Source organism: Cyrtonyx montezumae, unplaced genomic scaffold (assembly GCF_038088225.1).
Source record: "Cyrtonyx montezumae isolate F1298 unplaced genomic scaffold, pur_monq_1.0 scaffold_16, whole genome shotgun sequence".
NCBI classification, from domain to species: domain Eukaryota; kingdom Metazoa; phylum Chordata; class Aves; order Galliformes; family Odontophoridae; genus Cyrtonyx; species Cyrtonyx montezumae.
In genome coordinates, this window is record NW_027071892.1 from 13,588,611 (window position 1) to 13,610,010 (window position 21,400).

A 21,400-nucleotide genomic window follows, 5' to 3' on the forward strand; every position below is an offset into this window, starting at 1 on the left:
GCAACCACGAAGTGGATCAGAGCTGCATTTTGAAGCAGTGACGTAGAAGTGAAAGACTCCATAGCTGATTCCCAGTCTCTTGAGCCATCTGGCTCCCTATCACTATTTTATCTCGCTCAAACGTTGAGGCCCTGTTCTGGAGTAATGGCATTTCCAATTAAGCTGACAGCCAGTTTGGGTTACACAACCACCAAGAGAAGAGACGCGAGGCAACGCGGGGTGTCTCGTCCAGTGAAAGGCTCCTGATGACAGCTACGGGTGGCTCAGGGGCTGCAGGGGAATTCCAGATGGACGGGAAAGCATCAGTGCCACAGCCAGCGCCAGCGGAGGGTGGAACCGGGGACACGGGGAAGATGTGGTTATGAGATCAGAGGGGCCTGGGGAAAGTCAGAGATGTGTGGAAACCCAGTGGGCAGCGAGCAGCGCGATGCTGGGGTGAGCGTGTGATGGGAAGGGTGTGGTAGCGCAAGCTCCAGAAGATGAAATGCTTGCTTAACGCCAGGAAAAGAAGCAGGTCCATCCTGGTGACGTCAACAGAGCCCTCCAGGCTCGGCGTTAGTCATCCTCCTCAGTGCTGGGCTGAACCTGGGCTGTGCTTGACCCTGCCCCAGCATCCCTCAGACAGCCAGGGCTGAGTAAGACCACACAGCACACCGCACACCTCCAGGGGGAAGTGATTAAGCCATGAATAAGAGATCCACCAGCTGTTGTGCTTTGGTGTGCACGGCCGCTGTTGAAGCATGGCAGAAAACTAAACTGTAGGCCAAGAGACCAAGGGTGAGACCTCCACGAAGGGCCATGGCAACGGCTGTGAGACTAAAAGCATGAGCAATGGAAACAGATACAGCGCTAGCACGGGTGTCTGAGTGCTGACATCTTAATTTCAAACAAAGGAGGACAGAAGACTATTTTTGAAATCCTTCTCACGAAGTAATGCTCCCAACTCTCGCTTCAACAGGAGCTGAACTTTTGGACACCCTTGGGAAAATCTACCACTTCTTTGCTTCCGCAGTTGTCAGGAATTGCAGCTGGTGTGGGAGCAGTGGCATCCCCCCCCAGGTAGGGCACCAGGGGACCATCCCGCTGCTGTGGGGCTGCCCACAGGTCCCATCTGCTCCGGCATCGCTGCTGCTGAAGGGAGATGGGAAGGCTGTGGCAAACGAGGGAGGAAACAAAGAGGCTGGGGAGATGTGGAAACCACGAACAGGGAAAGAATGGGCAGAAACAGGGAAAAAGATGCAGTGAGAGGAGGGAAGAAAGAAGTTGCAGTGAAGGAACAAGAGTGGTAAACCACGTGATACTAACAGAAACAGTGCAAGACATCTGACTGTACGCACCACGGCTGGGATGTCGCCCGTGGCATTTAACTTCACGAACTCACCCCTCCATTAGCACCAAACGATCATGAGCGCGGCCGACGCGGCAGCCATGTGTAGGAGCGTGTTAATATAGGACCTGATGTACAAAACACCTGCTGGCTTGGCAGAGCGGCCCGGGAAAGACACCCGCGGCTCATGTGACTCCGCAGTACTCACTAAGGTATCTGCAGCGTTCTCATCACACCACGTGTGATTCCCATTTGCCTGACTGGGAGCTTTGCACAGGGGTGCTGTAGCAGACACACCGGCCTGCAGTTAAATGGAGCCGGTCCCATTTATAAGAGCAGAGAAGCCGACGTCTTAAATGTTCTTCTCCTTTCATTCTTTAACCCCATCTGAAAATATCTAGGACACGGAGAGGAATTCTCCCTCTCTCCAATACCTACCCTCTGAGACCTTCTACAATGGCTGAAGCTTTCATAAGGAATTGGGCTGATGCCACACGGCTGAGAGACACTAATTGGAGATGTTCACCACGTGGCCAGCCTGGTCCCAGTCCTGAACCCACACCACTGTCACGAACGTGTGCAGCCTTAGAGACACTGGTGTGCTCCCCCAGCACAGCGCAGGCCGGGCTGGTACCTGGCCGTGGCACTGCCATGGGGCTGCTGCCAGCACTGCAGGGCCGTGGGGCTCTGACTCACGCACAGCCACAAGCAGCTGCTGTGACTTCAGATGTCACCACCCCACAGCTGTCTGCGTGGGCTCTGCAGGAGGATGGAGGGAGGCCTGGGCTCTGCACTGCCAGCTCAGGGCACGGTGTGACACAGGACAGGGCAGGAGCAGAACTGCCCATCGCAGAGGGGGCAAAGCTGGACGGAGTGAACATCGGCTCTCCCAGCCCATTACGGCTCATTTTCCAGGGCACTCAGTAAATGGGTTTCTGCACTCCTTCTCTGTTGCTCCGTGGGATTTTCTCCCTGCCTTCTGCCCGCCCCTGACCCCTCCTTGCCCCACTGCCCTTGCTGGAGCTCCAGCATCTCCTGCTCCCTGCAGAGGTGGGCAGCAGGGCTGCCGCCGGCCCTAGTGATTATCCCAGACACAAAGCAGGGATGCAGAAAAAGCTGCTCTTTTATCCCTCGTCTCTTCGCTTGCTTCTTGGAATTTAAAACCTCTCCTGCTCACCTTTCTTTTCTCAGATTTTCTTTTAGCTCAAAATAACTGCAGCGACACAACCCACCGCCTTGGATTTCATTCTCAGCCTCACAGTCGCCACTTTATTTTGCCTTTTCCCAGTTTCATGAAAGAACGCAGTCGCATGAATAACAGGATTATTTATCATCCTCTCCCTCCCCTTCCAGGATGACTTGCTGTTTATGGAAAGCACTCGAGTGCAGGAGAGATCGCGCTACAGTTAAACAGACAATGCTTAAAGGGCCATTGCCCACGCTCGCTTTACCAGAGCCTTTCTCACTGATTTCCAAGGAGGGAGGTGCTCTGCATCTCTGCTGCTGGGCGCCGCATCACAGATCGATGCTGGAAGGCGAAGTAGTGCTACCTTCAGTAGGACGGAGAAGATGACTCTGCACTTCAGTTTTTGTGAGAACTGAGAAATTCACTTCTGGTGTAAATGCGGGTACACGTCCCCTTGGTGGCCCAGCACGTGCAAGAAGATGCTCCTTGTGAACATGGAGCAGTGGCTAGCAGGTCACTGGCTGAGCTAAGGCACTCTCAAGCGGCACAGCCAAGTGATGTGACCACTGTGTGCTTGGGAGAGCTCTACTCCTAGAGAGCAGCGGGGTGGTACCAACACTGGCCCTCAGGTGGGGTTAGGAGACAGCTCATCCACAGCCTGCCCCGGTCACCAGGAGGGCTGCTGGCCTTCCCCTCATCCCCTCTGCATGCCCATCCCCTCTGTGTCCCTGCTGAGGGTGAGCTCTGCAGAGCACTGAGCTCCCTGGGCAGTGCCTCCACATGGCCCACGCGCCCTGCTCTGCTCACCACGACCTCTGTGAGTGCAGAGTGCCTCCAGACGATGGAGGTGCTCAGAGAGGACGGGCTTCAGGTGACACTGCAGCGAGCTGGAGATGTCATGCACGGCCCTTCCAACTGTGTGCAGCCTCTGAGACTGTGAGGACAAGGGTGCTGTATTTTTAGAAGATGAAAGAAGTAAATGAAAAGAAAAAAAAATGTACAGAACTCTGCAGCACAGTTTCTTTTTTGTCTGTTTTCTTTTTCTTTTTTTTTTTTAAGTCACACTTTCTATTTGCTCCCCTCCTTCTCCTCTGTTAACTGGGTTTCTCTGACAAAAGGGTCAGAAATTCAATTAGGAAACTTCACAGCCATTGCAAACATCCGCAGTTCAAAATAAATGAGCGGTTCCACTCAGGCAGCCTTCACAGCTCCCGTGTCCTGTGGGCACAGCCGGGTCCCGCAGCCTCTGGTGTGCGTGGGGCTGAGAGTGTGTGCATCACTCTCGTGAGTTTTTATTGTCAGGGAGGGAATCTCACAGGACAAATGTGTAATGCTGTAGAAGCAACAAGGTTGCATGGAAACGAGAACACAAACGGAGTGGCCTGCACTTGGAGAATTCGAATTCTTGGGAGGAACAGCTATCTCACTGTGTTTGGATGGTGTTTGGATGGAGCTTAATAAAATGGACTGCTCCAAGCTAGGCCTCCACAGGCTTCCAAGCTACAAACAATGAAGAATAATATCACAATTTTATGGTACTTAGCACGGCTGAGTTACACGCCGGATGGTCTGCACAGAATCCCTGCCACTGGCTTTGATTTGGGGCAGAAGAGAAGGGCTTTACACCCACACTGCTGAGGATAAATGCACACCATACACAGGGCCCTGGGGATGGAGCCCATCCTCGTTGCATTTACAACGTGTTTCAGCGTGGGATACCCTAAGCTGAGCTGGTACTTTTGCAGCTATTCAGCCTGATGAACCGAGCATTACTGACAAAGCGCAGCCCATTCTTAAGGGCTGTAACCACCAGGCAGAAGGTATCTGTGACTTACAGCAACTCCACCTCCCCGCTGGGGTGGGGGGTGGGAAACAACTTCATCTAACCCACCAAAACTGCGTGCTGTGCCGGTATGCAGGAGCCCAGGCTCAATGCCTAAACATGGTATCTTGCTACCCAGGGCTGCTGGTCCCGCTCAGCCCTGAAGGTGAAGCTCGTGTCACTCAGCACTGAACAGCTCAGTAGGAAGGGCAGGGAGAGAGTGCATCGGGGTGCTACTGACCGCCTCTGCTACGAAACCAGGGCACTTCTCCAGGGAGAGATGGGTTTAACCCCGCTGAAGTCAATGTGGGAGGAGTGCAACAACCCTGCCCCACGCACGGGGCAGCAAACCCTCTCCAAAATACTGCAGCTTCAAGTGCCAAGGTGCACAGCTGGCACGGGCCATGAGCACCGCAATCCCCACCTGCAGGGACACTGTAAAATCCTTCTGAGCCCCTTCTGATCACCCTGCTTAGCTGAAGCTCACAGCAGATTTGCATCTCACATCTATTTAAGAAAACTATCAACCGTGAAAGCATCTGGAAGGCTGTACCAAGAAAAGTTTCAAAGAAAACAAAGCCTGGCCAGAAAGAGGGGGCTGGCACAAGCATCCAAAAGGAAGAGCTGGAAAAGGAGGAAACAGTCTTCGTGGTGCTGGAACAGCAGCTCTCCTGCTTGCTCTCCTTGCAGCTTTCTTGTTGCTGTCTCTGGGCCCCGTGTCAGGACAGAGGCGGTGTGTCTGCTGTCAGTGCTCCACTTTGTAACTGTGACACAGCTGTGACAGCTCTGTCCCTGCTCCTGAAGGCAGGTGGCAATCAAACGGAGGGACGAACCCCCCCCCATGGCACGTGCCCCTCTGAACACAGGCCAACACAATGGGCAAAAGCAGAGAGAAACCATCCAAAGCGGGCGAGCTTCCCAGGGATATGGTCTGATTGCATCTCGTTGTTTCCAGATAAATAAAGAAGTGCAAAACCTGATTTTCTGACGCTCTGTTCTTTGTATGGATTTTCTCTTCAGCCTATAAATACCGCCCTGTCACTTTCTACACATGTGTGGTTATAGGTATTAGGTAAAAGGGGAACTCTCGCGTTCGGGGCACACGTGGAGTTGCAGGAAGGTGCCACGCAGAAGTGGGGATCGGTTCGTGTGGTGTTTTTGCACACCTGCCAGGACTCGTGGACTCGCACGGCGCCAAGTTTGCCTGTCTCTGAAACAAAAGGGAAGGAGATGGTGTGTTTCGTGACCAGACAGACAGCCCTAACATAAACCCTCCTGCAGATCCCGTGTGAATTTCATTCCTGCTCCCTGCTCCTCGGTCTCCTTTGGGATCCTTCGTGTTTTGCATTACTATCAAATATTTGCAACGATCCACATGAACTGCCTGATGGTAAAAGCTACTCCGAGTGTAACCGGACCCGGAGGAGAGATGCTTATCTGAGCTCCGCAATGACAGATTCAGCAGAGACGCCGATGCAGCATGGGTCTCACCAGGCGAGGGAAGAGCAGGAAAAACCCAAACTGCACCGATCTAACAGCAGACACAGTAGGAGTTATGTCTGAGACACCAGCACTGCTGACCCCAGGCACACCACATCGCCCGGCGGGAGAAGGAAGGAGAGGAGCACGTAACCGCTCGGTGCCAGACTCTGTTTCACTGTTTGGCGATTGTTGCTTTTATGACATCCTAAGAGTTGTCGCTTTAACCCAAGGAAATGGGAAGTGCAGAGGAGACGATCCTCTATTTTTTATTTTATTTTATTTTTTAGCCCAAACCGTCGCTTTTTGCCCTTTGGTGCCGACCCCGTGTCAGGAGGTGGGGGGCGGCCGGAGCACCCCGCAGCGCCCGGACCGGGGCACCCCGAGCTCTCGGTTTTATCTATCAGAGGGCATTTGAGCATGGCTCCACACTGGCTCCGCGTTTAAAAAAGAAAAAAACAACAACAACAAACCAACCCAACATTCTCCTTTCTCAAGCGCTTCCAAATCTTTTACATCTCTTTCCCTTTCCAACCCCCACCTTTTTCTTTCCCCCGTTGTGGTCCTGCAGACCACCCTGAAAGCCTACATGACATCACGAGGGAGAATTAAACGTACTTGAAAGGCCACTTCTGTTTTGGTGGGAACTTCTATGCAACTGCAAAGTGCCCATTAAAGCACAGGTTGTTTCCTAGAAGCATGTCCAAGCAGCAGCGCGCGGAGCCCTCCGGGGCTTCTAGAAAGCATTCGCTTTTGAAATGCTGAAGGAAATTCAGAGATGAAAGGATAAGTCTCCCTGGCTGTGCATTTACAGTCTATTGTCTTCCATGAAGGATAGTATCACTCCTCAGTTGTGTTATTGCAGTTAATCCACTTAAATGCTATTGGATTTTCAGACGAGCTGAATTCTTTGCATCTGCTATTAAGATGCTTTGTTTAGATGAGAAAGGGCCGTTATTTAAATCACAATGAGTTCAGGGAGATGTCAGGGCGCAGCAGCACCTTGTGCCAATGTGCGGCGAGAGAAGGGGCATCCGCGCTCCGCCGGGAGGGCGGAGGATGCGATAGAGGAGCGGAGCGGCCCCGCCCGCCGCTCGGGGCTTCGGGGGGGGCGGTCCGGCCTTGGGGGGGGGGGGGGGGGGGGGAAGCGGGGAGCAGCGGCTCCGCGGCCGCGGTGGGGAGCCCCGCACCCGCACATGCCGCAGCCGCTGCCGCAGGGCGCCCGCTGCCTTTCGCTCTTATTTTTATTTTTATTTTGGGGGGGGGAGGGTTGCTTTCTCCTTTGCAACGAAGGCTACGCTGCGAGAAAAATTATATATGTAGAGAGAGAACCCAAATCCGATGCGCTGCCAGCCTGCCCCTCCCCTTCTGCAAAGGGCGAGCCTCCCCCCCCCCCATAGAGAAAAATAAAAATAACCCCCAAGCCCTCCGCGATCATGGCGATCTCTTCCGCCTTATATAAAAGGCAGCGGGGGCACAAGGTGGATCCCATCAGGTTACGGCGGCTGTTGCGCAGCACCTCCCCCGCCCCAGTGCGGCACACGGCCCCGCTCCGGCTCCTCATTTTATTTTTCTTTCCCTCCTTTCCCCCCCCCCCGCTCTCTTTTTTGCATGTGGGCAGACCCCTCTCGCGGGGCTGCAGCTGGCGGCCCCCACGCCACGACTTGTTGTCGGTGGGGTTGGTGCCGGAGTAGCGGGAGGAGGGGCGGGGGAGGTGCCGGGCAGCGCTATATGCCGCCCCGGCGGCCGCACGCTGCAGACAGGCCGCTGCTGCCAGCACGGAGTTGCAGTTCGTCTCCGCTCCTCGTGGGATTTAAATCTTCTTGCGTAGAGACAGATATAGATTTTTTTTTTTCCTTCCTTCCTTTTTTTTTTTTTTTTATTCTTTTTTTTCTTTTTAATTCCCGTGCAAAGTGAGGAAGAAGGAACTGCACCGAGGCAGCCCTCCGGATCTCGCAGTATCGCTCCGGTTTTATCGCTGCTATTATTCGTTAATGAATTCCCATTTTTAAACTCGGCCCCGAGCGGACCGTTCTCGGAGAGAGAGAAACGTTTCGATCCGGACCGATTACTGTATTTTTTTCGCCCTTTTTGCAAAAGAGAAAAAAAAACAGAAAAAAAAAACCCAGAAAAAAAAAAAAAGCGGGGAGAGGGTGCAGGGCAGCCCGGCGGGGCGGGGGGAGACGCCGGCAAATCCAGAGCTCCGGCGGTCCCGGCTCGGAGCGGCCGCGGGGGGAGGAGGGCCCCAGCGCCCGCCCGCCAGGGGGGCGAGCCGCCCCACACAGGTGATGGGCGTTTCGGCTGCGCTCCGGATCGACTCCTTGGGTTTCACTTTGGTCTGATCTAAGCAAATATGCAGAAGTACCGGCTGGTCTAGTCCTAAGAGCCAAGAGGAGCGAGCGAGAGCGGCAGAAAGGAGAGCGGCCGCGCTCCCGTTGGAGGGGAACGTACAAACAGCGGCAGCGCCGTAATTCCAGCACCGCCGCCCCGAGGCAGCCCCGAGCCACTCTGGATGCGGAGGACCCCCGAAGCCACCCCGCTGCCTTTCCCCTGAGGGATGGTACTGAATTTCTGCGCGGCAGGAGCCGGCCTGCAGCTCCTCTCCATCAGCGTTGCCTTCCCTCCGTATCTAAAGTGCACTAGACCGCGATGAGGACCTGGGCTTGCGTTTTGCTGATAGGTTTTGGCTACCTGTCCTTTACCTCCTGCGAGGTAGGTGCGAGCGCTTCGCCGCGGGCTCGGGGCGGGGAGGGGCTGCGGCTGCGCCCACCTGGGGCCCGTGGGCATCCCCGCTCCTCGGCCGGGCTGGAGGCACCCGCCCTGCCCCAGCCCCAGCCCCGCGAGGCAGAAAGCAAGTTGCCATTTCACGCGTGCCAGCGGCACGGGGAATGACCGTGCATTCCGCTCCGGGGCTGCTTGCTGAAAAAAAAAAGAATAATAGATAGATATATACACGTAGCCACATGTTTAGAGGAGATAGAATAGAGAGATTCACAACCCTTCCCCCCCCCCACGCCCCCGGGTACAAACGGGCTGCGGTTATTTGCAAACAGAGCGGAGCCGCCCGACAGCGCTGCGGGCACAGCACGAGTGGGGTGCGGGCCCCGAGCTCAGCGCAGCCCCGGGGTGGGGTGGAAGGGGGGGGTGGGAGGCTCGGGGGGGTTGCTGCTCGACGTGGCCGCGGCCCGGGCTTCGCTACAGGTGCCTTTGGGGGGGGGGGGGGGGTGGTACGCGCCGCTCGGCGCTGCGGGGCGGCTCCAACTTTCCCCGGGTCCGGGCTTGCGGTGGTCCGGGATAAGCGGAGCCTCCGCGAACTTTCCGCCCTGCTCGGCCAAACTTCGGCGGGCGGGTGGGCTCCCAGCTTGGTGGGGGGGGGGGGGGGAAGGGGTGGGGGGGGTCTCCGGCGGGTACCCAGCCCGGCAGCCCGAGGGCAGAACCGCAGCGAGGTGCCCGGCTGAGCCGTGCTGCAGCCCCGCGGGTGCGCTCCGGCAGTCGGCAGAGCCGGGAGCGAATCTTTTCCCCCCCGCGCCCTCCTATAAACCCCACGCCCATCCCCCCCCTCCGCGGAGCGCCGCGCGGGGCTGCGCGCTGACCCGCGCTGTGTGCGTGCGTGTGTGTGTGTGCGTGTGTGTCTTTGAAGGAGGCCGAGATCCCGCAGGAGCTGATCGAGCGGCTGGCACACAGCGAGATCCACAGCATCCGCGACTTGCAGCGCCTCCTGGAGATTGACTCCGTAGGTAAATTAGTCCCGTCCTCCTTCCTTCCGCGGCCGCCCCGGGGGGAGGCACCGCACCGCACCGCTCCACGCGGGTCGCTCGGGAGTTATTAACTTCGGGGGGGGTCGGGGTGGAGAGGGACCCGGTGACCCTCAGTGTTTTCGGAGCTCTCCGTCTCTCAGCGGAGAAGAATTTCCCGTCAGGTTCGCTGTTGTTCTCGCGTCGCTCTGTTATCTTTAAACTACCGTCCTAGAGGTACTGAAAATATTTGAGACAATATTTATGAATGAAGTAATGTCTCTTCAAGCGCTGGGCTTTACGGAAACCAAAATAAACCGTCCGCGCTGGTTTTGAGTGGGAGCCCGCGCGTGCAGCTTACCCTGACAAACACGCTTCTTCCGAAAGCAAATAGCGCAGGCTTATTTTCTGCATCATTAGGCATGCAAATGGGTGAGGTGAGAACGTGCAGTTCAAACAGATCGTTGCGGCAGTAAATCAGGGCGAGCAGCGCAGGATTGCCGGCTGCTTATCGTTGGGCTCACTGGACGCACTTTGTTCCCGGTGATTTCGTGCCTTAGTTGTGAGAGAATGAGCCCCGACGCCTTTGATGTGCCCCAGGGAAGCCTGCATCGCTCTGAGGAGCAGACGTGGAGAGAAATGAATGAGTTCTTGCTTGCGTTGGTACGGGGCCATCTCTTTCTGAACCATATGCTGTGTATTTTTGTGAGGGCTGTGCCAGGTTCAGTCACCTTCATTCAGTGTGGCAGGATCCTTCTCGAGTGCAACTCGCCGCCTTCGGTGCGGCGCTGCATTGAGGAGCAGGAGGGTAGCACGCTCCGAAGATGTCTTACAGACAGAGCTTTCAGTTTTCATGTGATTAGGGAGCAGAGCTTCCCCTTATACTGAAAATGGGAGTATTTCTTTCTCGCGCAGCACTTTACCATAGAGACCAATCACTAATGACCCGATCTGTTGGCACCAGTTTCGTGTTTTTGGAGAGCGGTGCTTCATCATCAGTGCAATTAAAGGGTATTTCACAGTGGAGGAGGGGGATGCAGTACGAACGTCCCCGCTGAGCGCTGCTTTGGACCAGGCAGCAGCGCTGGGCGCAGGGCTGTGCTGCAGAAGGCGTTCTGGAGCGCTGCGTGGCTTTCAGGGTTTGTGTCGGTGTGCTGTAGCTGGCAGAATACGTCTGTATTTCCAGACAGTTCATTTTGAAACGCCGCTTTGCAAGGAGAGCAAAAGTTCACAGGGCTCCGGTGAGGCGAGCAGACAAGTGGAGCGGTGCTGGGAGCTGAATCCGTCAGCGCCTGTAGCGGGGGGCAGAAATGCATTGCAGAAAAACCATTTACCTCGTGGCCAATATTAACCAGAGGATGTCTGACCCAAAGCTGAAGAGTTCAGCCACGAGTTTACCGCTTCGTTCCGCTGTTCCCATGCAACGTGTCAATCTGGGAACCATTGGAGGAACAAGGCATACATATTTCACTATTTCAGTGTCAAACGGTAATGCCTTAAGACGTGAACTCAAAGCGATATTAAAAAATAAGAGGCTCGGCCTTGCAGCCTGCTCTTGCTCTGTTTGCACCCGTGCTGAGCTGCACTGGCAGGGTTGGATCCTTGTAGGCAGTCCCTGGTGCTTCCTACCTGCCTCTGTGCTTTCTGGGCACGGCCTCTGCTGCTGTGAGTAATGCCTGCTGAGGGGTTATCACAGTGACTAATGGAACACTGGAATTGCTGTGTTTTCTTCGGCTAGCAGGATTGGGCCTGTTTACTGTTGGTAGCACAGCCTTGGGGTAGCAGATCAGCTGTGTCTTGCTTGCCGTTGGTGAGGTGATGTTTCTGAAGCACGTCTCCTTAGGGCTGTAGTTGCGTTCAGGGAAGGGCTGGTTTGGTGAGAGCCTGCACGGTTGGCTGTGTTTCTCTTTTATGGCAGGTACTGATTCGATTCATGGGCCAGAATTAAACCCCCGAGCAAAATATCTTCTCCTCCTTTTGTAGTGCGTGGTGACAGTGGCAGTCCTTCTGCATGCGAGTAGCCCTGTTTAAACTCAGCGGGTGGACTTGAGAATTAAGCATGATCTCGTACAGGAAGAGTTTGCAGGATCAGGCATGCACACAGAAAATGTCTGATGTTATTGAGTAACAAGGCAGAATCTTGTGGAAAACGAAGGAAGAACAGTCCTCTTCTTTCCTGCCGTGCAAAACATGCATTTTTAATTGGGAAAGTAAGTTCTGTAAGTCAGAGTGGGCAGGTTTTTCTTGTATTCTGACAGATTTGGTCGCTATATTGTAGCACAGAGATGACTGATAACCCCCTTCATAAAATTAGAAACGACACCCCCAGACCATCTGGCGTATTACTTAAAGAAAAACACTCCCCAACATGGAGCTCCTCATTGTTTTCACAAGAGGAAAATCCAGGCCAGTTTGTCAGAGCCCGCTGCTGCATGTCCAGCCCAAGGAGAAACCCCTGCAACGGCAACGTGAAAACGCTCTGCTCGCATCAGAAGACAGCCTTGTATGTTAACGTGCTGCGATTGGGATCTGAGTCAGTGCTGGGCGTTCGCTGGCACGACAGAGAGCAGGAGCTGACCCTATTTAAAACAGAAAGCACGCACGATCCCAGGAAGTAGGCAGCTGCAGCGTGCAGAGTTCAGATTTACTACTAGCAGACTAACTCGCCGAAACGGGGGCATTTCCTACATTCCGCCTCTGAGAGCTCTCCTTGGCTTAGCAGCGCGGTTTCTCTCCTCGCGCTTCACCTCTCCCATCTGTCCTGTGGGAGGTGGAGTTCATTTCATCACCTGTTATGTTTGCCTCCTGCTGGGAACAGACTTCCCCCAGTCGTCTGCCTGCGTGGGGAAGCTCCGGGCTGAGCGCGTTTTGCTGCGTGGTTTAAGGGCATCAGCCTCAGGGTCACCTTAGGCCACGTGAGTGGAGCAGCCTGTGAGTAAGAGCTGGCGGAGCAGCGCGGTGCTGGTGGAGGAACTTCTACATGAGCAGCGTGGCTTCTCAGAGCAGTGTTAGATGGCTGCGTCCCAGAGCTCGGTCTATTGGAAGACCTACTGTTGACTTTGTGGCTTTTGGGGTGGTGCGCCAATTAGAGATGTTACAATGGGACGTGTTAGCTTGCCTTGCACCTCTTGAATGCGATGGGCACCTGCCTCGTGTGTCTCATCCTTCCCTGAGGCAGCTGGAGGGTGCTCCTGCTCCCTTACAGTTGGTGGATGCCATCTAAGAAAGGGGAAAAAAAAACCACACGTAAACAAAACAGGACTTTGCAGGCTGCTTATATTTCCTTTCTCAGATCAAAGTTGAGAACTTAATGACATCTATTTCTGCATTTGAATGTCAGAAGGGCATATTTTGCATCAACCAGAAAGGAGATCACACAAACAGATTGACGTTGCCTTGGGCTTTCTGGCTCTAGGACTGATTTGTAAGGCAGACCATTTCACTTTATTGTACCTTGCACCGAATTCCTGGAAGCAGGGAGGCTGAGAGTTTCCCTAGCTCCTGCAGTTGGTACTAGAAATCTTGGACCTACACTTGGATGTACATCCAGGTGACATCTAGGAGGGTTCGTCTTAGGGCTGCTCACGTTGGCGACTGTACCTCGCACATAAAGTTGCTCAGGAAGGAGATGGCAATGTGAAAATACAAAATGACAAATAGAAAGTAAGAGTAGTCTCAGGATGCTTCCCACTTGCTTTTTTTTGTTGTTTTTGAGAGAAGAGTAATCATGTATTGGCAGAGTGTCACAGGAGCTCTGTGATTTATACTCCACGACCTAGTGGAAGAATGCCAGCCTGACAAAAAAGAACAATTTCAGCTATGCTAATGGATTGACCAAGGCTAATTGCAAGAGTTTTTCTACCCAGCATTGATATGTTGTCAGTACATGAAAGATTACAGAGAAATTTCTTGATCAGCTGCCATGAAAACATTTTTTTTATTTAATTATTAAAATGTTAAAAAAGAACTTCATTAATCTGGCTCTGTGCAGCATCCTCCATCTTTGCTCGGTGACAAGCCATGCTCAGTTTCTAGATGAAGAACTGCCTGTTCTGAGCTTTCTGCTCTAGGCTCCTTTTGGGAGGTGCTCAGCACCCATAAACCCCATTTTCTTTGCTAAGAGCTGGAGCACCGTACCCTGCGACTGCATGTTCCTGGGTCAGTACATTGGTGGGGAAAGCTGATAGAAATTAAGGCGTGATTTGTTGAGGAGTCTTTCTGTCAGGTTGTAGATCAGGCACTGGGCTCCTTTAAAGTCAGACTGCTAAGAGTTATTTGTAATTACTGTAGCATCGTTGCTTTAATGAAGGAAAGTCAAGTGTTCTGGCCACCTGTTTAGGGTGAAACATGAATTCCAAAGCTGTCTTTCTGATTTTTCAGCGCAGTGATTTCCCATTTCCATTGGGAAATGGAATTACTTCCAAATGGCAGTGAGGGTCAAGAGGAGACCGAGTGCCTTTGGCGTTACAGCACTGTCTGACACCAAACATGTGCTCCATGATGCTGCTTATTAAAGAAGAAAAAGCAACATCATTGCTTTGGCGAGAGAAATAATACAATTTGTGTTGCATAATGCATTGGGGTTTGACTGGAACTTGTTTGGCAGTCTGCTGTCTGAGCTGCATAGATCTTTTTTTTTTTGTTTTTTTTTTTTAACCACCACCACGAGACATGAACTTACAAAATGATATACATGCCTAAGATATGTAGTGAGACAGTGAGATGCAGCCTGAGCCAGAGGCCTTCTTCACCTTAGAAGTCGTCTTATAAGCAACACATGCTCCTCGACATGTCATTTTGCTTTATAAACATGATGATGGAATATGGCTAATTGCAGCTGAGTTGAGCAGTTAGATATAAGCACATGGCTAAACATATTGGTTAACTGATCATACTACTCCTTTAGGCTTACTTGTTCCTTTGAACAAGACAGCAAGGAATCAGTCATGCTTAAAGGGAGCTGTGGCAGCGTGTTGAATAAGGGATTAGGACCCGTGGCTCGGGGTGGCATCGCTGGCAGCTTCTCTTTTCAGCAGGGTGGCTGTGCCCACCAAGCAGCTAGAGTTAGCAGCATTAGTGTTGTGTTTAATCTTTTCTGAACGCTGTTTGCACGCGCATGGAGATGCTTCTTGCTCTGAGCTGTGCTGAGAAGTATTCCTGCTGCTTTCCTTTGAGTATTGCTTCATGGCCTCAAAGTGAGGGGAAAGGCTGAGGCAACCTGAACTTGCCAAGAAGGACGTCAGCATTAAGGTGTTGGGTGGCTGGGTGTTAGGAAACAGAAAGGGGCTGGAGGAAGATCAGAACGGATCCTCATTTTGCATAACACTGTTTGGGGTCAGGTGGATGGCTCGCTGCCATTGGAATGGGATGCAGGAGACCTGGCTCCGCTCCCCAGCTCAGTTGCAAACTTCCTGTGGGATCTCAGGCAAGCCATTCTGTTTACCCCACAGATGAGTTTTGTGGAGTATGGGATGCAATAAAAGCAGAAATAAAATGCATTAGTCATTGCAGCGTTACATTACAAGGCTGGGATTGCAAGGAAGGTCCACGGTCATCTAATCCATTTGCTTCCAAAATTTCCCACTGCAGTCAATGAGAAGCAAGTGCTCTACACTGGTGGAAGGAGCCTACATATCTGGTAGATTGAAACTCTGAATTTCACACTGACTTATTTCAAAGATCTTTTCTGCTGGTGATGGAAAGAGGACTGATGGGGCTTCTTGGCCCTACTTCTTTGACCTCCCATTTAATCTTGTTTCAGCTACGTACAATACTATTTTCATAGTGACTGCTATTTAATAGTGATGGCATACACTGAGGCATAGAACTCTTTTTAGGGTGCTGGAGATATCTGTCTTCATTTCTTAGCCAGCTCTGCAGGTGGCTCCATGAATTGCATGCTCTTTAGGGCAGGATTTCTTGGGGGGAAGAGGGAAGGAGCAGGTTTACGTGTAGGGCATGCCCTTGTGAAGAGTGCTACTAATAAGGCAGAGAGTAAAGCCACTTCCAGAGTCACAAGCAAAGTGAGCTAGAAGCAGGAAGCGTGACAGAGTGGAAGACAGAGGGGTGTAGGCATTGCTCGCATGGAGAGAGCGTAACTGAGCACTGTGTAAGAACCATTTACATTTTTTTGGTGTATCTTGGTGTTTTCTTTGGAACTGGCAGAAAAACCTTGAAACTCTCCAGTGACATGATGGAGGGCACTCCGAGAAGCTGAGTGCTAAATATCTTAGTTGGCTGTACTGAAATCCGCACGCAGTGCTGACGTCTGCCTGACCTCCTGTTTGCAGACTGTTCTTGCTGTTTGCAGGACCCCACTGCATGGGACACGACCTGGACTGTTTCACTGAACAAAATCAAATAGTTGTAGCAGTTATTTTGTTGTGGGTTGTTTTTTTTTTAATGATAAATTAAATGCCAAGTTTTCAGTCCTTGCTTTTTCTCATGGCCCTTTAACCCATGTGGTAGGCTTATTTAGGGAACAAGACAAGCCTGGATGCGGTCCCAGAGTTTGCAGTAGCTTCAGATGCCCCTCCAAAGGTTAGGATACTTCACAGGGGATTTGTTCTGCAACGGAGAGGCTAAAAGGAAAGCCATGCTAGTTACTTTGTGCTTTTGATTCTGTCCTGGTACAGTTGTGAAAACCAAGCTGCAGAAAATGCACAGAGGCAGCATTGTTGCTGCTGGGTGTGTAGCACCCTATTTTCTACTGTAGCCTCGTGCCAGAGCTTCAAAAAACTTCTCCTAAGAAAAATCCCCAATGAAATACTGTTGTTCTTATTTCTGAAGTGAACGTTTTGCTTCATACAGGGTTTTGTATCACAGAGGTCGTGCTTTTTTGGGAGGGCTTTTAGTAAAATGGGTATCAGAATGATGCTATGCATGCTTTTACATGGCATTTCATGTTTATGCCTTCCCCGCCTTAAACCCTCGCAATTGCATTGATAGGAATTACATTTGATTAATTGCAGTGGGATTTGGACTTGTGTAGCTTTATGCGTATGGAACAGCTTTGTTAGCAGCATTCCTGCTGGGAACATTGCTGAGGTTTAATACTTTCTTTCCTCTTACAGGATACGATGATGTTTCAGAGACAAACTTGAGGTCTTACAGTGTTCATTCTGCTAAGCATGTGCAAGAGAATCGCCCTGTGCCCATTCGCAGGAAAAGAAGCATTGGTAAGAAACAAGCTATTTGTACTTGGGGAGGAAGAACAGAGGGGTGCTTCTGGTCAGCCAAGCAGGGCATTTCACTGGAAAAATGGGATGTGCACAAAAAGGAGAAAAGCCATTTCTAGCTTCTCCTTTTCTTATTGCACCGAGCGAGCTGTTGCCTGAGAAGCTGTTTTGTGGAGGTTGTCCATAGGAGACAGACAAGCACAAATTCTTTACATTCACTTTCTTGTTGCAGCATGTTACAAAGCTAGACCTTGCTTGGAAAATGCTGTGATATTCAATGTATAATTCATCGTGTGGGGAACAACTACAGCCGTTTGCTTTAAAAAACATCAACAGTTGGTGGAGTTTTCAGTACAGAAGCTCCACAAAAGGAAACAGCTTGACTCTTTATTCCAAAGGAAAAAACAGTTTATCCAAAAAATTAAAAGCCATTGATGGAAACAGTGGGACATTCATTTCATCGTGGTGTGGAGCACCAGCCGTGTTGACAGGGGATTTTTTCGTTCTTATTAAACACTAGTGATGGCGATCCAGTAAAGCCCAGATCCCAAATTAAAGAGATGCTAAGGAATGTTAGGGCAGTTTCTGTAAGCAGTGCATGTTCATCTGATCAGATCTGACGGACCGTTTTATTGATGGTGGGAAGCATCCGTGTTCTTATCTATTTAAGGTAACGCAGAGTCGATATATCGTAGCTCGGAGCCCTGGTTGCCCGCAGTAGATAGCACAGCATGCTGTCGGCACGGGTTTGCAGTGTGGATTGGCATGTGTGCTCGTCACACTGAATGCCTCTAGAGAGCAGCGGTTCTGAAGCAGTCTGCTGCACTTGGCACCTTGCTCTGCTGGGTGCTGGGTCCCTCACCAGAGCAGTCACTGGGAGCTGTGTGAGCTCAATAACGTGTAGGAGTTGCCAGCTATCTTGCAGCGATGGCTCCTTTCATTTTGTCAAGTTTGTGGCACTGGGGATTGAGCAAGAAGAATTTTCACTCTGTTTAGACAACCGAAACATACCTCTTTAAAAGCCAGGCCTAGATTTTCATGTTACGTTGCAGGCCAAGCCTGAACTTCTCGTGCTTCAGGAGTAACTGAAGAAGCGCAGGCAGAGTTACAGTTCCCTGCCCCGTGTGACCCGAAGCGATCGCTGCTTCCACTCAAAGGCAAAACATCCAAGCTGCCTTCAGAGAGCTCACCACCAAACGAGCTGTCCCTGCGATTGCTATTATTTTCTGGACCGTTTTAAGTTACCAGTTTGACTTCCTAGGCAGTCCCTAGGTTGAGAACGATGCGTGGTTTGGGTTTCTCATGACAGCAATCACACGGAGCTGTGGGACAGAGCCGAGGGTGTCCCTGCTCGTTGCAGGGGAGTTGGACTAGGTGACCTTTAGAGATTCCTTCCAACTCTCAGTGATTCTACGATTCCAGTTGTTCTGGTGCTCATGTGGCCTAAGCTGCCAGCAACAAGCTCACCTTACCTGAACCCAGCAGTGAATTCGTTCACCTGAAAATCACACTGCAGGTTCCTCGGTCATGCTACTCTTGTGGTTTTGCCTCATTCAAAAATAACAAAGGAGATAAAACCCAGAGCTTTCAATTAGAACAAAATGACTTTTGCCCACTGGGATGGCGTGTGGACCAGACTCCCTGATATGACGATGTTAAGGCTGTGGAAACGGAAACCCAAGACTCAGAAGCTTCAAGCTGGCGCAGCTTGTTACCCAGCTCAGCCAATCTGAGTGTGATAAAAATATCCTCAGTGCAGCTTCTGTGGCGACATTTGCCAGGTATTGCATGTTGGTGTGATAATATATGTGTGCGGTGATTGCCCCAATACTGTAAAATAACAGCTGCTGTTCAGCAGTCGCTATGAGGCTGCACGGGAGGACTGTCAAAGATGGCAGAGAAGCCTCTGGCTTGCTCACATCAGAAGAGCCGGGATTGTCTTACCTAGCGGAATATGCTCTGAGCTGTGTTGGGAGCCAGGCCTTTGTCATCATGCGTTTTAGGGTTGGGCTTTTGGGAGTGAGTCCAGCTTTCCCCTAGGGCAGCACCCACAGTGCAGTGGTAGGCAAACAGTGCTCAGCACCGGCGTGTCAGGAAGTGCTGGGCGCTGGGAGCTGTCGCCTGGGGCTGAGGATGCCGCTCGTAAATCTGTACGTGGGTGCTCTGAGGTGAGAGCAGCTGTTCACCTGGAAGTGTGCGTCTCTTCTGTTCGCAGAGGAGGCCATCCCGGCTGTCTGCAAAACACGGACGGTGATATACGAGATACCTCGGAGTCAGATTGATCCCACCTCGGCCAACTTCCTCATATGGCCGCCGTGCGTGGAGGTGAAGCGCTGCACTGGCTGCTGCAACACCAGCAGCGTGAAATGCCAGCCCTCGCGGATACACCACAGAAGCGTCAAGGTGAGCGGAGCTAAGAACCTCCTGAGTGTAGGAACGTCAGGTATTGTGGCTGTTCTGCGTGACCTGGGTCCTCAGTGTCCACCCTCTGAGCAAGAGGGCTGGCTGCCGTGCTCCTGTCTGTGCTGGGTGAGCCAAGGGCCTTTTTCAAATGACACGGTCGCTGGAAAACCTTGGGTTTGGATTTGGTTTCCACAGGATTCCCCTTAGGTCTTCCTTCTTTTAGTAATGAAAACAAAGTCGATCGTGTCTTTCCCATCATCTCGCACTGTACAAATCTTAAAAGTTCAGAAGATAAAATGACTCAAGGGGCATTGGACTTAAAAACATTAAAAAAATCATACTGTGGAATGCTGTTTTCTTAATTAAATATTATGAAGCCTAAATTGGGCTTTTATATTTGACAACATAACACTTTTGATCTGAAAAAAATGTGTTTCAAATTATCTTACCCCAGGGATAGAAGACTCAACGGCTTCATGCTGTATTTACTCATTAGACGAAATCCCTGTTGCAATTTTCCAGTAAATACTACGTGAAATATTTCTTGCATTCATTAGGCTTCACTCTGTTCTAATTTTTATCAGTGTTTGAACAAGTAATGTTGATTTACATCTGCGTGTAGGAGATTAGACTTAGCACTTACACTGCTAAAGCTCTGAGTTCATGTGGCTTTGAGTATTTTAAGAGCAGAATTTGTTTAAAATAAAAATAAGAAAGAAACCAACCCACATTCTTGAGCATAAAATTGCCCAGCGCAACACCCTGAACTCTCTACTTGGAATGGATTTCTTCTTGAGAAAGGTGCTCCTAACCCACGTAGTGAACACAAAGTGTGGCATCTGGGTCAACTCAGTGTTTTCCATACACGCAGGCAGGCATCTGAGCAGGCCTTCTTTTCCTTTTCTGAGCATCTGAAAAATGTTTTCGCATCCAAATAAGCCGGAGCAACATCTGAAGAGGTTTCCTCACTTTTTGCAAAAGCAGTTATATTTTGCACTTGCTTGCTGCTTGGCCTGTGTGGGGCTTTGCAGCAGCAATGAAAAATGAGGAAAAACTTGGGTTCATAGCTGAGAACAAACCAAAGAAGCTGAAGCGTTGCAGTTGTAACCGAAGCTGAGCAGCTAAATGCTTCAGCGTTATATCTAGTGCTGTTACTCTGGGGTTTGGTATCCTATTAATTTTGTGTGTCAACTGATGGATACAAAGCAATTGGAGGTGGCCAGCGAAGAGCTGTCCTGTGTGTTGTGAAGCGTGTTAGCATTTGTTGGTAGGACTGAGTAGCCCTGTGCTTGTAGCCTGTCCCTGCAGTGATGGCAGGGAAAGACTGTGGCAGTCTGCTGTTGCTCAGAGACCCCAGGGCTCCCTGGAAGCCTCAGGGATGCAGACTGTAACTGGCAGCACCTTTGTGGGATGTTGCTGCTGGGGCTGCTTCCCAGCACAGAATCTCTCACTCATTCCTCTGATAACGCTTTGAGTGCTTTTAGATTTGCATTCATTTTAATAGGGCGCAAGCTAAAAGCAGTCTCAGCTGAGCAGCTGCCCTTTGTGACTGTGTAAATATATTGCCACCAGCGATATCAATATACGTCAGTCTGCTTTGGAGGGTGTTTTTTCTTTTTTTTCCCAAACTCCAAGACTGCTCCAAATAGTCATTAAGTTTGGGCGGGGGGTGGGGAAGAGAAAAAAGGACAAGAGGTCAAACAGGAACAGGATGTTCATTGTAAAGGTTGTAGGCTGACCCCACTGTCACACCAGAAATCTCTGAACAGAATCCATATTTATGCCCTCCAGAGTCATATCCTCTTGTAGCTTTGATATAATTGATGGTTTTCTGAGCTTTTTGTCAATCTGACGTTCAGAGCTTAATGTCTGCTCATGCCATTAAGTAGCTGGCCCAGAGTAAGGGTTGCTGGAAAGGTAGGGGGAGAGTTTTTGGAGAGCCTCAGCTGTTCTGCAATGTGGTTGGAAAGCCGTCTTGTATTTTCCCCTGATGTCAGACTGCATAAAAGCCCTCTTTTGATTAAACATTGAAAAGGCTTTCCCCACTTCCTCTTCATTGACAAGGTAGTGAGATCATAGCTGGCCCATTCACACTAGAGAAATGTTCACCCAGAAAGGTCAGCAAGTGGGTTTGCATCATCTAACGGGCTAAAGCAGAGGGTGTTTTCTTTGTCTTACTGAGGGCTTCTGTATTCAAGGTTAAGAGACAGCTGAAGCAGTGTGAGAGGAGCAGCGGAGGGGCTTGTACTGGCACATTCCTTTCTCGAGGAC

The 21,400-nt window shown here is 51.2% G+C and overlaps 1 protein-coding gene across 7 annotated transcripts in view; it reads left to right on the forward strand.

The window, feature by feature from the left end:
* The first annotated feature begins 7,960 nt into the window (after positions 1-7,960).
* The window catches only part of PDGFA (platelet derived growth factor subunit A), a 32,732-nt gene continuing 19,292 nt past the window's right edge, over positions 7,961-21,400 (forward strand). For all 7 annotated transcript variants that reach the window (XR_010621977.1, XR_010621978.1, XR_010621979.1 and 4 more), the window contains exons 1-4: positions 7,961-8,526; positions 9,455-9,551; positions 16,622-16,726; positions 18,942-19,129. Coding sequence is in view for 4 of the 7 variants with exons in the window: in XM_065732969.1 (XP_065589041.1) it covers positions 8,464-8,526; positions 9,455-9,551; positions 16,622-16,726; positions 18,942-19,129 (453 nt within the window). In the remaining 3 variants the exon portion in view is untranslated. The remainder of the gene's footprint in view (positions 8,527-9,454; positions 9,552-16,621; positions 16,727-18,941; positions 19,130-21,400) is intronic.